The sequence below is a fragment of the Melanostigma gelatinosum genome (assembly GCF_949748355.1).
Source record: "Melanostigma gelatinosum genome assembly, chromosome: 8".
In the NCBI taxonomy this organism is placed as follows: Eukaryota; Metazoa; Chordata; class Actinopteri; order Perciformes; family Zoarcidae; genus Melanostigma; species Melanostigma gelatinosum.
The window spans coordinates 16,235,638-16,252,878 of NC_136641.1; the positions used below are offsets into that span (position 1 = coordinate 16,235,638).

The 17,241-nt window shown below is 40.3% G+C and overlaps 1 protein-coding gene across 1 annotated transcript; it reads right to left on the reverse strand.

Annotated features, from left to right (window-relative positions):
• Nucleotides 1-365: 365 nt before the first annotated feature.
• Nucleotides 366-15,061, reverse strand: pkp1a (plakophilin 1a). The gene is made up of 15 exons (XM_079273278.1): nt 14,775-15,061; nt 12,378-12,508; nt 9,042-9,221; nt 8,705-8,904; nt 7,873-8,014; nt 7,427-7,634; nt 6,919-7,087; nt 6,322-6,439; nt 5,266-5,433; nt 4,977-5,153; nt 4,442-4,595; nt 4,137-4,323; nt 2,869-2,953; nt 2,173-2,285; nt 366-2,013 (listed from the first exon to the last, which is right to left on the reverse strand). Exons 1-14 carry the CDS (start codon nt 14,956-14,958, stop codon nt 2,211-2,213), a joined length of 2,178 nt encoding a protein of 725 aa, XP_079129404.1. The 5' UTR covers nt 14,959-15,061; the 3' UTR covers nt 366-2,013; nt 2,173-2,210.
• Between the last annotated feature and the right edge of the window lie 2,180 nt (nt 15,062-17,241).

Sequence of the window (17,241 nt, forward strand, 5' to 3'; positions counted from 1 at the left end):
CTTTTTGTGAAACCAGTGCACATTCATGATCAACTTGTGGGATTTAAATCTCACCAAACCTGCTTCAGTCAGACCCTCACACCCGATTTTGTAAATGGAGCTGAAAGGCTTTTTTCGTTGAGCCTTCACAGTTGTTTTCTTAGTCACAGAACGGCACACACACACACACACCACAACAACCCAGCTGGAATGAAAACTTGGAGCTTAATTACTTCACGAGATATACAAGAAATGATAAACAGAGAATCCAGTATTTTCCAAAATGGCTCGTACACTGCATATTTGCACATAGTATGACCTTTTTTGTGAAGCACATTCAATCACTTTAACGTTTGTTGTTGAAGAAAAGACCACGACATACAATGCTGTCTTCATATCTGTTATTTATTCTATGTACAGACTGAGTGAAAGCTTCTTATTATGTCACAAACATTTCTCCAAAAATACATTCGAAGCAACACTGACACCAGCCTTCCCCCGAGGGAATGAGCCTCATATATATGTATATTGGAATGTACAGCTCATCTCGCCTGAGGTGGTGCACACAAATCATTAGACTTATGTTCAAGGGTGCAGCCCCTTCATTATCTCCATAGTGGCTTCTGTGACATGACACTTAAAAGACTATCAGTGTGCGGCCAGCAGCTAAACAGGCTATGTCAACTGTGGATACATTTAAAATTAGACTTTAAAAAATGTTTTTCAGGGGGATGACTACTCCATATTTCTATACATCGTCAAAGTGAATGGGCATAGCTGGTGTTACATGTTGTGTACAATATTCCAATACTTCTCTTTCTCCAATTCCTCAGTTTATGCAAGAAAACAAACAATAATGAAAAAGCAAACAAAACCAAAGAAACACAGCACACAGTTTGTACATTTCAATTGGCACGTTTATGACAAAGCAACAGAAAAAACCAAGGCTGTTAGTACTGCACTGTGAAGGAATAGTTTGATGTTTTGGGAAATATGCTTATTCACTTTCTTGTTGAGAGTGAGATGACAGAATTGATGCCACTGTCATGTCGTCTGATATAAAGCTAATGCCAGCAGCTGGTTCTTAGCTTAGCACGAAGACTAGAAACGGGTGAAACAGATAGTCTGGCTCTGTCCAAAGGTAACATATTTCCAGTTCTTAACACCTTATATCTTGTTTGTATAATCCACACAAAAACAAATGTGCAGTGATGACACACTGTGGTTTTTCAGGGCCCATAAACCCTGTAACACAACAGACTGTAACACTTAAGGGATAGGGGATGAAACAAAGAAGATATTGTGTGTAGATTATGAGCTTTAGAGGTGCGGGTAGGTGGATTTTGTTACATTTGGACAGAGCCAGGCTCGCTGTTTCCCCGTTTCAAGTCTTTGTGCTAAGCTAAGCTAACTGGCCGCTGGTTGCACCTTCACATTCAATGTACAGATACAACAGTGGTATCAATCTTCTCATCAAGTCTCAGCAAGAAAACAAACAGGCCTGTTTGCCAAAATGCGGAACTATTCTTTCAACTAGTTTGGCACTGGTGTAGAAAGCTGTGTGTTCATTTGTTTTATAAAACTAAATCTAGTTTTAGTTTTTCGTATATTTTTCTCATTACTTTAATTTTGGCTGCTCAGACTTCAAGGCCACAAAATATATTTGATCTTTTAGCCACTGTAGACACATTTGACAACAATGCCATTCGTGAATCTAAATAATCACTGCTTGCCTTCAGTAACTTTCACTGCAGATAACATTGTCTGGTGTATTGCAGCTCTCAGGCCAAAGAAATGCAGCACATGCACACTTCACCTAACAAAAACACACTCACCCCTTTACATACACAGACAGAAACATATCCACATTAAATACATAAAACGCTGCAGGATTACTCATAAAATTAAAAGCTCTCTTTTCGTCACTCTGAATTGACATGCTCTTCCAACAAAGTCATTATGTGAAGAATGTAATTTTACTCTTTTGGTTGCAAGGGTGTGGCCACAGCAGTGTCTTGACATGCTGGTTTCCATCTGAAAGCACACACACACACACACACGAGAACATGCAGGAAAAGAGAAACACAAAGTGAAAAGTTTGAATCCTCATGACACAAATTCTGCTCATTGTGATGCGACTGAGCCTTTAAATCTGAATATATCCAGATACAAGCATTCAGAAACAAATCGTACCTTTCAGACTCTGGTGCCGTTCCACTCGTCCAGCACACTCACTCAATGACTTGCATTGACTTGTGCACTGCTGTGGTGTTGTAGTTGACAAAATCAGATTTTGCCATCCCCAGCTGTTGATCAAAATGTTAAAAAGAACATCAGTTAAAGTGTTTCACAGATGCAAGCACTCACGCACACACACACCACTGCTCCAATTAAAAGGAAATGTACTGTGTCAGCAACTTCGAGGAGCATTGGGCCAATCATGGCAGTGTGAAAACTGGGGTGTTTTCCCTCTCTTGCCAGCTGTCACTTTTAGTTCTTGTATAAGTGTTGCTACCGTTCATATCATACATGTACGCACACTTGCTCATATACAAACTTCATGAACATATTTCATGTAGTCTGACTGTCCTCTACTCTTTTCATGACTCTTACTGTCTTGAACTCTTCTTCAAATCTTCCATGTATTGCTCCTCCCATATTAGGCAGCGAGGATCGAAAACCAGTCCGCCAAGATTCAATTGTGCTGGGTGTGGCAAGAGGGAAAGGAAAGTGATTGTGTGCTCCAGAAGCGTAACAATAAACACACACTCATTTCAGCTGGGCCCTCGTTCTGCTCGTGTGCACGGATACAATAGGTTCGCCTTGTGTCTGCCTTACAGATTCAAACACACAGTCAGTCACACAGCATGTCAGATCTTTCTGATTTACCTTTTTCACAGCGCCTTGAAAATCCTTCTCGTTCCAGAAGCTGTAGAGCAGCAGGGAAGCTGCTTTGCTGGCTTTGGGAAAAGAACTAAGAGAAATGCAGAGGTTGTTAAAAAAAGAGCAGAACAAAAACAAGGCAAACCACACACAATTGTAAGGAATAGGGGCAATTTAGGCACTAAAGATACCATCTGCACGACTGATATTTGCGATACTTTGACAGCAGAAGACAAAAGTTGAGTGACAATTGTTGTGCTAAAATAACCTTTTGACAAAAGGCTTCAATAGCAACTGCATGACAGTAGATTCAAAGGTTGCTTGATATACACTTATTGGTGAGAGGAAGAATGCCAGAAAATGTTTCCTGTGCCAGACATTACATTACATAGCCACAGAACATGCTGCTACATTCTTTTCACCAGGATCTTAGTTTGTTGTTCCAGTTGAAACTGAAAGATTTTCTCTGATAAGAGATGTCTGTTGATATTCTAATACAGAAATACAGAAATGTTTTGGTGCATTGAATGTTTACATAGAGCCAATTTGGATTGAATTGAAACACTCCTCCTGATGGGCAAGTTTTATTTTCTATTTATTTTTATATTTAGTATTTGTAATTTCATTTCATAAGACATGTTTCTGTTTTATAGCGTATTGAGACCTGTTGCCTTTTGGGAAAGTGTTTGTACAGTGCAATACAGAATAGTTTGAAATTTGTTTTAACAATGAAAATAGTTCACCAAAGTTGCCAGTGGGCAAAATGATAACTCCGTGCCCCAGCTGGAGGCTGTTGTCTGCCTTTGACACTAGCACCACTGTCTGTTTAAAATAAATAATGTGAAATATATCCTTTGCATTTGTTTGTTTTTTGAAGGAGGAATTTGGATGAACACACCCTTTAAAAAGGTGAAGTGCGTAGGATTTGGTGGCATCCAGCCCTGCGGTTTCTCCTTTGTGCCAAACATGCAGTAGAACATCAGTGGCCAAAAAAACATCAACGGCCCTCTCTAGAGCCAATGTTTGGTTTGTCTGTTCTGGGCTACTGTATAAACAAGGGGGCTGGCTCTGTGAAGAGGTCTCACTCCATATGTAGATATAAAACCTTTCAGTTGATTATACACTCAAGAAAAGATACTTATTAATATTATATCTCTGCCAACAGATCCCCTAAATGCTACACACTTCAAAGTGCTTCGAACACAAACAAATGCATTGAAGTCTTTTTTTTAATTTTTTATCTTTAACACAGAGATGAATAAATAAAAACTCACCCGTTCTCGCTGAGGTCAGCCACTGATATCACCAGGTCCTCATTGATGAGCTTCTTGCTGACCTCAGTGTCGGCCAACATTAGACTCCTTGCTGTGTTGCAAGCTGTCACTATAGTTTCGTCCGAGTTTCCCATCTGTTGGGGGCCAGAGGAGATGAGGCCGGTGAGCTCAGGCAGGACCTGCTTTGCTACAGAGAAGACAAAAGGAAAGATACACTTAATCAGTTTTATGTGGACTAACTCCACATTCATGTTTCTGCTTTTGCGAAACAAACGTCGCCATCGATATTACATGCTTTTCCTTACCCATTGAGGTCTGCAGACTGCTGGTCCGAGACATGTTACCCAGCAGGGACATGGCAGTCTTCTGCAGGTTCTGGTTAGGAGACTTGATAAGCCGGGGTATGTGCGTCAGAGCCCCCAGCTTTTGAACCAGAATCTGACTCATGGCACTCGACCCCTGGAATGGAAGCAAAAACAATGCAGCAGGAGGAAAACACATTAGCTGTATCTCCCACTTCACTGTAGGAGTCAATATTAATGGTGTCAATGTAATGCATTGTGACACTAAATCCAGCTGACTTTGTACGCATCTCACTTTCTCTTGTTCTAACTTCTTCTTTCTTTCTCAAGTAACCTCTGAATCCTTGGGAACAGAACTGCACCCTTTCTGACAAAACAAGTCAGTTCTTATTATGAGTTGTGCCGTTGTGTCATTACTCCCACCACATCTCCGTCTCGGTTGCTTCTCCCATTTCTTAAGCCCATCTGAGGTCATCCTGAATGTCTGTTGACACCACACACAAATGGTAAGCCTAATAATTATCTTCTTGGTACTCACCCTTCCCTTGTTGGCAGTGAGGTTCTGCAGGGCACCACAGCAGGCTTCCAGGGTGGCACCTTTCTGGGACGAGCCCAGCAGAGACAGGTAGGTTTGCATAGCTGTGGGATGGCACAACCACTTCACACCTGATGGGGGGCTGTCCTCCGGCATTCCCCGAACCGAGTCAAATGGAGGCTGAGGAGAAAGGAAGAGAGAAAAAGTGAGAAAGGGGAAGGCTGCCTCGATCCAAGGAACATCATGATTTAGTCAAAAGCATGAGGTGGAGGGTGTGGTGGTTGATGGCCACCTGTTTTTGAGCCTTGCTGCTCTTGGGGCTGAAGCATCCGATGGTGGGGCTTTGCCTACCCCCAGGTCCGTCCTCTCTCTGAGATTCAAACTTCCTGAAGCATTCAGGGGACTCTTCCGCCAGTTGGTAGGTCAAGTTATGGAGGATGCATGCACAATTCTCCACAGACTAGAGGAGAGGGAAGGAGAGGTCAACTATACTGTTACTACACTTTATAGCACAGCAGATCTATGCTCTAACTTACCTGCCATATCTATGTACATTTGCCAGTGTGCTTGAAGAGAAGTTGTAGCATATGCAATGATTATTTTTTGCAAGTTTCCCAATTGCAGACGTCATTAGTGGTTAATTATTATATTATCTGGATATCAAGGGATATCCCATTGATTAAGCAAACATCCATCAAGGTCTTAAGAGTCAGTTTGCATGTTCATTTTACTGCGAGTACTACTCCACTTCTGCAAGTTTCAGTTAATTCAGTTGAGCTTAGTTAATGAGGCTTGACGAACAGTACATTGATCTTCGTCAAAAAGTGAATGAAACACAATGAAAGGATGACAATAGCGATAAAGCTTAATATATACAGTGTATATCACTGAAACCTGATTGTTTTGTCAAACACCAAAGATAGTCAGTCTACAAAGATATAAAACAGAAAATTGTGAGGGTGGAGCCAACCATTTTGGAAAAAAAAGAAACACAAATAATCGTTGACTATCAATAAAGTTGCTTTTTAAATTTCCGTCAATTGGCTAATTTATTCATTGCTAAATTGTTTCAGCTTCACTAGACAGCATCAATTATATCAACAGTAATGTTAGTGGTGGTGTAGATCAGAGTGGAGGAGTTTAATAAAATAAAATAATTGAATTATAATTTCAGTATACTGAAAAATCTTAATATTCTTCTCTGCTGCAGCCAAATTCAGCCGGGTTCAACAAAATGGGCAAAGGTGTTGGGTTAAAAATGGGTCTGCCGACCAACTCTGATGTAGTCCGTGTGCAGAGCCTTTGAATTTAAACAAATACGAGTGGTGGATGGGAAAAGGTACCTTACCTTGTCATCGGGGGTTTCCTCCGCCACACAGGACTGGACGTAACTCATGAGGGAGTCAATGAGGCCACGGCACTCTCTCATTGCCATCCGCTCCTTCTGATTGGCGCAGCTCAGGTTCCTGCACACATTGAAATCATTCATTTAAATCCAAAAGGAAACACTTCTTACATTCCAGACAAAACATGTCTGAAATATAATAGCAGACGCTGTGAGGTCAAACATGTACCGGTAACTTGCACCATCCACACCCTCTTAGCAAACATGATCAAGGAGATTAGGCAAGAGCTGCACAGACGTTTCAAAAGCAGTGCCAATAATAAGTAGTTACAACTACTGTACACATTTACATTACATAACTGCCAACTTCTTCAATTCAGTTCAATCTTCAGCTGTGTACCACACGCATATCAAGTCAAAAACTTGAACGGGTAATGGGTCCAAAAAAAGAAAGAGAATTACAGCTTCACAGTTGTATGACTCAACCAACCACTCAGTTGCAGTTTACATGCATGTCTGTCCAAATTGTCATCATTTTTATTTTATTCTAACAGCCAAACCATCTATCATCAGAAGCACTGATCAATAGAATGTTCTCACCGCAGGCACCCTGTGGCGCTGTAGAAGACATCAGGGTGTATGTTGTTGTTGGCACAGCTGTCTGACCAGCAGGTGAATGGCACCACCACATTCTCAGTCAGGGCAGGCAAAGCTGTAGCTATGAGTTCCTCCTTGAGCGCATCGGCCGAGGACAGGTTCCACAGCAGGCCTTCATATGGCAAGAACAGTAAAAGTACAAGCATTGAAAAAATCCGCCTGAGTATTTCTGATTGAAGTATTTCACCCACGTGTCGTGTTGTTGCCCTTTGAGGTTGAATTTGTTCTTAAAAACATTTGAAGAAATGGATGGTCAAAGAACCTCACACAAAAGTGCAGCGGATAGTGATCGTAAAAGAAATGCATAACATGAAATTCACTTCAAATTTAAATTTGTAAGTGAATTGAACAAAATGGTTGCTCAGTCTGTATTATATTTATGCTGTTTTAGTAAACTAGGCCACTCTTCTATCCAATATCTTGAGGGCCTGTCCTAAGAACAATATCCTACCAGTGATTTGTTTCTGGGTCTCAGTAGAATCTGTCTCCTTTAGCAGCTGCAGGGCCTTAGCTATGCCACCACAGTGCTGAACCTGCAGCTTGTTCTCCTGGTGTGTGAACACCAGGTTCCTCAGCGCTCCAGCGCTGGCCTGGCTCACCCTATGGTTGGGGCTCCGCAGCAGGCTCACAAGAGCGGGGATACCTCCTAGTTGGAAAACCTGTAATGTGGAAATGTGGAGGGAATATTTGTTGAAAATGTGCCAATGTATTTCCAACACTACACGTTACAAACAGAACTAGCCGCCAAGTGCGTGATGAATATTTTCTTCTCCCAAAAGTCTTCACCGAGTGCTTGCACCACAACTACAAGACAGCCGTGACACAAATGTAATGTAAAAATAGACAACATCCACGTGTGCGTGTCTGAAGAGTTTATTTGAGTGCGAGTGCTCGGACCTGCTGTTTGGTACCCTCCTCTTTGAAGGTGGTGTGGTGGATGAAGGTGGCTCCACACTGCTGGTAATTCTCTTCAGGGAGTGACAGGAACTCTACGGCCTGATTCAGTGTCATCTCTGACATGTTCGCACCAGTGTTCATCCTGCAGTAACAGGCACAGAAATAGAAAAGAAAGTTGGAAATTAGATACTAGGTGTTAGTTTTCAATGGATTTAAAAGACAATGAGATGTTTCTTTCGTCACATAATACCACAAAATACCAGATAAATTCATGGCTCAGCTGCAAGTAGAGGCACAGAACAAAAAGGCTGCAGGCGAACCCTCCAGCAAAAGATAACCTCTTAGTTAGTTCGTAAACTAATCGGTTGTTTTGGTCTTAGTCGACGAAGACTTTTTTAGTCGATTGGTTGTTTTTCATGCTTTTTTTAAGCTTATTTTCAAGAAATTTGAGAACATATCTCTGGTAAACACAATTTTTAAAGCTAGCTTTTCTGTGATTCTTTGTGGAGAAACTCAGTTTTACAGATCTGTCGATTAATTCAAACAATTGATTCGTTTTTTAAAAAAATGGTATGAGTGTTAGTCGACTAACAATTTCTTTAGTTGTTGAAGGATCTCGATAACTGGGCTGCAATTATCAATGAAATTAACTTTATGTAGAAATTGGGCGCCACCTTAAGACATGTAAAACATGTAAAATACTGGAAAAATGTACTATACATAAGATGATAAGATGTAACCCATTCAGATGTCACTCTTATCCCATGTCCATGTCAACCTCTTCATATTGCCCGAAAATGTCAATGAAAGCCAGGGGAGTAGGTGAACTCACGAGGATTGCTGCCCTATGTTGGATGTTTTGATGGTGCCCATCCTGCCCTCGTGAATCCGGGTAGAGGGCGGCTGGATGCGTGTCTGGCTGTTAGTCATCTGAGTGGTGTTGGTCATAGAGTAGGAGCTGTGTCTATTTCCTCGAGTCTGGGTGCTGCTCTGGCCCTGGCTCTGGCTCTGGCCCGCCTGCCCTTTGCCTCTCTAAAAAAAAAGGATCATTTTACAATGCTTATATAGTATGGCACTGTGGAGAACTTTTATGTTATTTGTTTGAGGAATTGGTTCCTTATAAACAACATGAACGTGACACTATAATTTAACTTAAAATAACTGATCACCATAACGGGTAAAGCAGAAAATGAACGCGCCAAAGCAGGTTCACTGCCAGCGGGTTTCAACCCATTGGGAGCCTGGTGCCAGTTGGAAGCGTTGATTTGCTGTTCCCATGTGCCTGAGCTGCTGATATGTCTTCCTCCCATGCTTTTAGTGGATTGACTGCGAGTCTTCTGAGTATTTCCCTAAAAAGAAGAAATGAATGGCTCAGTAATGGACAAGAAAACACCCAAAGTTAATGACCAAATACCTCAATATTGACATTGCAACAATATGGTAGGGTTAACCATTGGTGCCTTCACAAAACAATTGCACAATGATATGGCTGATAAATAATCATCAGTAATGTGGATGTAATGACGGATTCGATTGAAAAAGACAAATCAGTATACTAGCCAGTCGTGGAAAACTATCTTTGCTGGCAATGACAAACAGAAATACCACTGAATGCTAAATCACTGCATCACCTTAATGTTTTTCTGTAACAAAAATCCAGGTCACAGGAAAAAAAAACAGAAAGTAGGAAACACAATTTTCAAAGAAGTTCCCTGTAAACCAAGACAGAGGAATTTGATCTGAGTCACAGCCTGCATGACTTGTCTCGACCTCAGTTTATGCTGAAAGCAACAGAATGCACCAAACCATCACACAAACCAAAGCAACATTAGATCCGTCACTGGAGACCAAATCAAGCTGTTGTGTTAGAAGACTGCTAGCACAGTCGAGCAGTTTCTCACAGAGGATCTTTGTGTGTGCAAGTCAGACACAGCACCCGTTAAACCGTTCTTCACAATCCTGACGTCACTAAGCACCCTAATCTCACGTAATGAGAGTGTAAGTATCAATATAATTAGATTTTGATTCTTTTGCTTTGTCTGTGTATACAAAGCACGCCTTTCAAGCTTTACTGCAGGAGAGAGTGGAAGAAAGAAACTTGGCGTCGAGCCTGAGCAAAACGACAGAACATGTCGAGCGGACGCTTTAATGATGAGTCACTCTCGCAACTAAACCTTGTTCTCTTATTGGTTTATTTGAAAAACGACAGTAAAATCACAAGTCTGGCAGAGCAGAACATTGCCATCGGATACACACGTGCACACAAACGCACACACACACACACACACACACACACACACGAGGCGTTCAACCAGCTCAAGTATGCTGTAACGTTTCATAAGATAATCTCATAAATCACCCGTGACTGAGAGGTGCCGCCCATTTTCAGTTTAATAGGCCTATTGTTACCATCCGTGACTTCATTATTACTTTTAATTATTTAACTAAAAACCAAACTTCTCAGAGTTGAGTTTCAGAACATTAACAGTGAGCAGGGAGGAATTTCTGACAAAATGTACAAAAACAAAAGTATACATCCTTTTCCACCAATAACTTTTCAAAGCAGAATCCAGTGTTTTATATTTTCTTAAAGGAATACTTCGACAGTGTAGTAAGTATGCTTATTTGCTCTCTTGCCTGGTTACATGTTTATTATTGAGCTTTAGAGCAGGGGTTCTTAACCTTTTTGACCTCGGGGCCCAATTCTTCAAGTACAAAGTGTCCAGGGGCCCATTCAAATATTAACACTACATTAGTTTAACTAATTGATCTCACTCTTGGTTTGATTTGTATTCAATTAAATCCACTTACAGTTTAACAAGCAAAACCCCTGTCAAAAAAAAAAAAAACAGGCTTTCCCACGAGCGTTGGATGTTTCGTCGCCAAGTGTCGCTTTATTTTTGAAGGCTTCAAATAAAACCAAAAAAATGTGTCTGGAGTTGCAAAAGCTATTTGATATCACAGCTTATAAAGTGTTATAGTTATATTATATATACAAAAACTATAGTTTGTTGTATTTATGAAAATATAGAACAAGAATAAAGACAATTCTTGACATTTTATTGCAATTTTACCTGATAGAACAACATCAAACTCATATGAAGAGGAGAGTTTTCTGCAGCAGCTGAGAAATCGCTCTTTGTCGCTCATCTCCAGCGTGACACAAATGAAGACGTCCACGCAGAGTTAAACTCTCTATTTTCCTCTGTGACTTTTCTTTTTTTGGATTGATAGTTTACAGAGGGCGGGTCTGAAAATCATGATTAGTCACCTGCAGGGAAAAGCGCTTGACAGGGGTAGAGGATTTAACTGCCTGTAGGAATAATTAACATATACGATTCTGTTCATTCATGCTTATAAATTATATTCTCTCTGAACACGTTTCTCTTTTTGGAGAACGTCATGCGAGATATCTTCTTCGATCGGCGCAATTTCCCTGCTCTTCTTTCTATGTCCTCGTCTCTCCCCCGTGTGTCACGGTGTGTGTAAACCTCGCCCGAGTCAGGAAACTTGTCAGAATACTCATATTCAGCTGCATCACCTGATGTGATTTAGACCAGTGGTTCTCAACTGGTCTGGCTGCGGGACCCACCATCACCCCTTAATGACAAGCCGGGACCCACGACCCAATTTTTTAAAAATATATATATATCTCTATAAGTTTGGTATATCTATATTCAAGAAGTCTAGTAACATCTCTGTGTAGTAAACTGTCAAATCAAATAAATAAAGTACACATCAATTATATTTTAACAAATATTCTCATTTTTCAAATTTAACTGGATGGATTATAAATAATACATAGAAATACATGAATACATTCTCATTTCAATTAAAATAACGGCTGGATTAAAGAATAAATTACATAACACAATTCATTTTAGATAAATTATGTTCACTGAATTGTCCTGCAGCTTTAAACTCAGTTCATTCAGGGTGAAGTGAAAAAGCCACCATATTATATTTTTCTCATCTTCTAAAAAGAGAAAGTAGTGTTGGAAGAATTCACTTATACGAGTCTGTCTAGTCAGAGTCTAATGACTCTGGTCTCTCTGGTCATTTTCTCTTTTGGAGATCGTCCTATGATTTGACTTTCACAACTCTCACTTCAACAGTCCTGCTCTGCTCTCTCTCTCCTCGTCTCTCCTCGTTTCCACCGTAGTGTTTGACTCTACGGTGGCCTTCAGGTAACATAAAAACATGAAAGGCCCTCTCTAGAGCCAGCGTTTGGCTTGTCCGTTCTTAGTTACTGTAAAAACACGCCGGTACAACATGGAGGACCTTGTGAAGAAGAGCCGCTCCTGATGTAGATATGAGGGATTCTTAGCTGCAGGTTTCAGTTTCATACACTCATGAAAACAGAGTTATGAATATTTTTTGATCATAGATCCCCCGAAATGCTACACACTGCGCCTTCAATGTTGAGTCTGTGAAAGGAAAAAGCGCTTGTGCTGTGACTGTCTGTAAAACAACAATCAGGGCTTATCCATGACAGAATCAATTACCGCTTTGTTGAAGCTTGTCGACACACTGGTGCTGGTGCTGGTGCTGGTGCGGCTGTAGGTGCCATTTGCGTTGGTTGGAGAAAACTTGAACGCTCCAAACTCATATGTCTTCAAAGTCTGGGGAGACAGGCCTGTTAAAAGAGAAGAAGTACGGGAGCTGAAATAAACAACAGACTCATACAGAGAAGAAGATCGGCACTTTGTGAGTTCATGAAATCAATCACAAATATATCAATCTAATTTTAACACGATACTCAAATAATGTATTGAGCAATAATAGATTCCAGACATTTACATTTTCTGTTTTCCAACTCTGTCATGAGGTATATTTATACTTTAATGGGCTTTGTTTTGGTAAACAATGTACCGTCATATAATAGTGCATGATGGTTTTGTCAGTAACTTATTAATAATCAGATGAATTAATGTACTGCCAGATTGAGTTTAAAATATTAAATATTTTGGATAAAGTTAAATTTCTGTCTAAATCATTTGAGCTTTGTTGTCAATAACATTATTCACTTGTAACATATTTTATCAATCATTCTTTAGTGGTTCAGTTCATAATTAAGTAATGACTGGCTAATAATTATTTTACTCTTTTGTGTTATCAAAAAAAGCTGAGAAGCCCTTTACACACACATATATTACAGGTGTAAAAGTCTATATGAATTTGGGATGGGAATCACCAGCGATCCCGCGATACGATATTATCACGATACCGTGATATTATCACGATACCGTGATATATTGCGATTTATTACTTTTTTCAACTTCAAATGATGTCCCCAAAGGAAAACTGTCAACATGTTTTATCTAATAAGATAAAGTTTTCAGTCTGTTCATCTCACTTCAATCATTTTTATTGCAGCAGAATAGGATTGTCATCTTAAGCAGACAGACTGACCAACAATGTCACAAATGTTGCATGAACCTGACAAACTGAACAGTTTGTATTACTACATCGTCCAACTGAACTAAATGCAAACGTGTGGACTCAGTATATGAACCATAACTTATATAAGTAGGATATTAGATAATATTATATACTTCAGTATAACTTGTGATGCGTGGACGTCGAGGGCAGAGAGAGAGTTATGCGCTGCACTCTCCCCATGAGCCGTGTGTAAGCTTAGGGAAATCCAGCCTTTACACATAGCCAACATGTTTCAACACCTTCGTTTGTCTGTCTTGTCGGGTGATTCATATAGGAACGGGAGGCTTGCTGCTTTAGTGTATAGTCTGTGACTTCACCATTATAGGATTATGGTTGTCAACAATGGCACAGACATCATCATTATCATGTCTGTGCAGAAATGGATATCCCTAAATAAAGCCTTAAAGGACCTAGAACTGTCTAGCCATGCAGATTGTTTCAATTTTATTTGCTGAGGTTTTATGATGCTTAGACGTTCATCACTTTGTGGACTACAAATGATAAAGCATTCTCCAGGAACAGCTTTTAAGGTTTAAAGTAGTTTGTTTTTTTTGTCTTTTGCAACACACGTTACCTGGTTTGTCTGTAAGCCTCTCATATGGGCAAACATGTTCTGTCTGCACTGTAAAATACAATCATAAATGGAGGCTACCTTTGTCCTTATCGTGCACCACAAACTTCACAATCACTTCCAGCGCTTTCGATAAAACAGTAAAATAGCATGAACATAGTGTGGCCTACTTTATAGATAACATCATCTGCTGATATATCCCTGTGTTTCCATTGAACAACCATGCACTTCATCTCAACGCAACACGAAGACCTGCAATCATTTCACAAGATTAAAATATTTCATTTCTCAATTTTTGGTCGATCGTTATAATGCCTGTTGCAGCAAAAGCCAAATAGCAGAGCTGTTTTGAAAGACATTTCGTTTTCTAAAGGCGTGTGCGTAAGCCCCATTCCTAAATGACGGAGATAAACGCTGTGGCATGCTCAGTAGGATGTGTCTCTGACAGTTTCACAGAAATCACACAAGCAAAAATCACTTTATATGTAGAAATAGCAGCAAGGGATCACATTTCTAAACGGTGATATGGCACGCTACTGTCACCTTAAAGGCAGGACCGCCCCCAAAACAAAATAATAAATACATTTAATTACAACTGCCTACCAGTCACTCGGTTCTTCCCATAACATCTTTCTCACAGTGTACTAGTTAACTGGATACCGCAGAAGTGTATATCCCCAGTATGAACCAAGGTTACAAAGAAAGAAGGATGCAACTTTTGGGGAAGTGGGGAAGTTCCCAGCAAAACAACAGCTATAACTTTATATTAGAGAAGAAATGCAAACGCGCTAACAGCCTATTAGGAAGCCTGGAAGTCAACAGCACTGTCCAAATAAAGAGGTAGCCTATTATTTGGTATTATGATGTTGTATAAAGTCATTTTCCATACTTGTTGGTGAGGGCGACAGTGAGCCGTTCTGCCCTGGTTTGGACTTGCTCCTCTTGACGGTGTGCACCTGATCCAGCACGCGCTGCGGGCCCGCGTGCAGCTTGCTGTCGGAGGGCACCGCGAGCGACGTGTCGTCCGCACCCCTGATTGTCATAGCGGAACGCAGCTGATCCGGAGCAATCATCTTCCCCAGCACGGTGCCCTTACCGAGAAAGTTTCGGTTTAAAACCAGTTTCCAAATAGACGTGCGGCTCGGGTGCGAGGAGTGCAGCAGCAGACAAAAAAAAGTCAAGTGTGTAGCATCGGCTAAATGCTCCTGGAGCAGCAGCGGGGCACTCCACCCTCGGGACCGCGCCCGTGGAGGTGGGACTGGGCGGGACCGGAGAAAGTTCACTCGAGATGCGGAATGAAGGGAGAGGCTGAGGAGTGCATGCATTCGAGTGCAATGTCTGCACAACTGAGAGAGGAAAGAAGTGATTCGGATAAATACTTTTAGGTTTGAGAGTAGGGATCAATGGAAAAGTTCCCGATGAACATTTAGAGCTTTAGTGGAATGTCTTTTCTCTCTCCGTGCCTCACCTGTCACGACTGACTAACGTTACACAACAAAGATATACAATATAGACAATAGACAACGTACAGTAGAATGAAATACCAAAAGCTGAAATAGTACATTTTCAATCATCATAACCAGCGTCGGAAAGTACTATACACATTTGAGGTATTGTACTACATTTTATGCTACTTTCTATACTCACATACTTCTACACTAACATTTCAAAGTGATATATTGTGCTTTGTATTCCTTGATACCAGCCATGGTTATGACTTTACATGTTAAGATTTTACATAAAAATACAATATGATTCAGGACTTTTACTATATTGCCGTATTGTTACTTTTATGTGTATGTAAAGGATGTGTAGACTTCCTCCACCATTGTTACTGGAGTGTCCATTTTAAGTTACTTTATGGCCCACTTCTCCTCCACTACTTTTACACATTACATTTACGTTCTGAACATTTATCTCCTTAACATTTATCAGATTCTTCTGATCAAAACGTTCCATACATAACTAACAATCATATTGTAAAATATAACACATTGTTGCAGAATATACTGTACATCACGTACAAGTGTACCACCTTCTAATAAGGCACATTTTATATAGAGTACAATTAAAAGTCACTAAATACTTTAAGGTCTTATAGATAAAGTATAACTCTTTAATAGGGGCACATTTGTGTTACTAAATTGTAATAAATCAATTTGGGTGGTATACTCTCCTTTTTAAACACGCTGTTCTGCATAGTGAGTGGTTTTACCTTTGATAGGTCGACTAAAAAACGTTTTGCTGATGATACTTTACTCATTTAAAATGTTTTTGACGACTTGTTGCTTCAACGCCGTAGCCAAAAAGTAAGAAGTGGTTGCTTTTATCGTGTCCACCCGTGTGTGTTGTTTTACCTTTAAATGCACCATGGAATTTACATTTAAATTTGAAATTGAGGTTAAAAAGTAAGACCTGATTCTTAAATGTAGAATTAAATGTATTTATTCCCATAATGGAATTCTGGGAATTATTCTCACCCGGTTTCTCTAGGTTCATTATCCAGTTAAGTTTTCATAATTAAGATGGGATGGACAAGATGAAGAAAAGCCAAGGAGGAGGAGAAGAGAGAGAGAGAGAGAGAGAGAGAGAGAGAGAGAGAGAGAGAGAGAGAGAGAGAGAGAGAGAGAGAGAGAGAGAGAGAGAGAAAGTCACACATGCTCTCTGTGTAACTGGATTATTTTGGCTCAGTTCCTGCAGTTGACATTTTTCCACCACACCCTTCGCCTCACCGCTGCCACGGTACTAAATATTTTGTGTGTAATGTACGTGGGATGTGTGTGCTTATGAAAATGTAAGCCAGCATGTGCATATATAGATACACCAATATCCCCACCAGTCTTTATGAGAAAGAGGAAGTAACATGAGTCAAACACTTGTTTGATCCACTGATAATGTAAATGCCTTCAAACAGCTGAGATTAGAGGCTCAGGACAAAGCAGGACTGTTTGAATGGAAAAAAGACCGAATCCCATCGTTTGTAAAACAGATTTATCACATTTTAAAGTGATACTGCATCAAACTAAACTTCTATCAGTGCTCCTTCATGGCTGAATCCTTTACTGATTTAAAGGGAAAGAAAACCATGAGCAACCGCTCAAATGTTAGTTATGTTGGGAGGCTTATGTCATAAATACCATACGCAGCCTGAAGACAAGAGTGTGTGTGTGTGCGTCACTGTTTCAACACTCCAGACAGATAACACTGACTAACGTCGAGCAAAATAAACAAGTGAGTGTGAGGAATACTGGAAGTGAACAGCTTTAGCCCATGGGTTCACATCGACAGCTTTACAGTCACAGTGCATCTGTATGAAGCCAAATGTGATTTTAAAGCTCTGCCATCATTTAATTTAT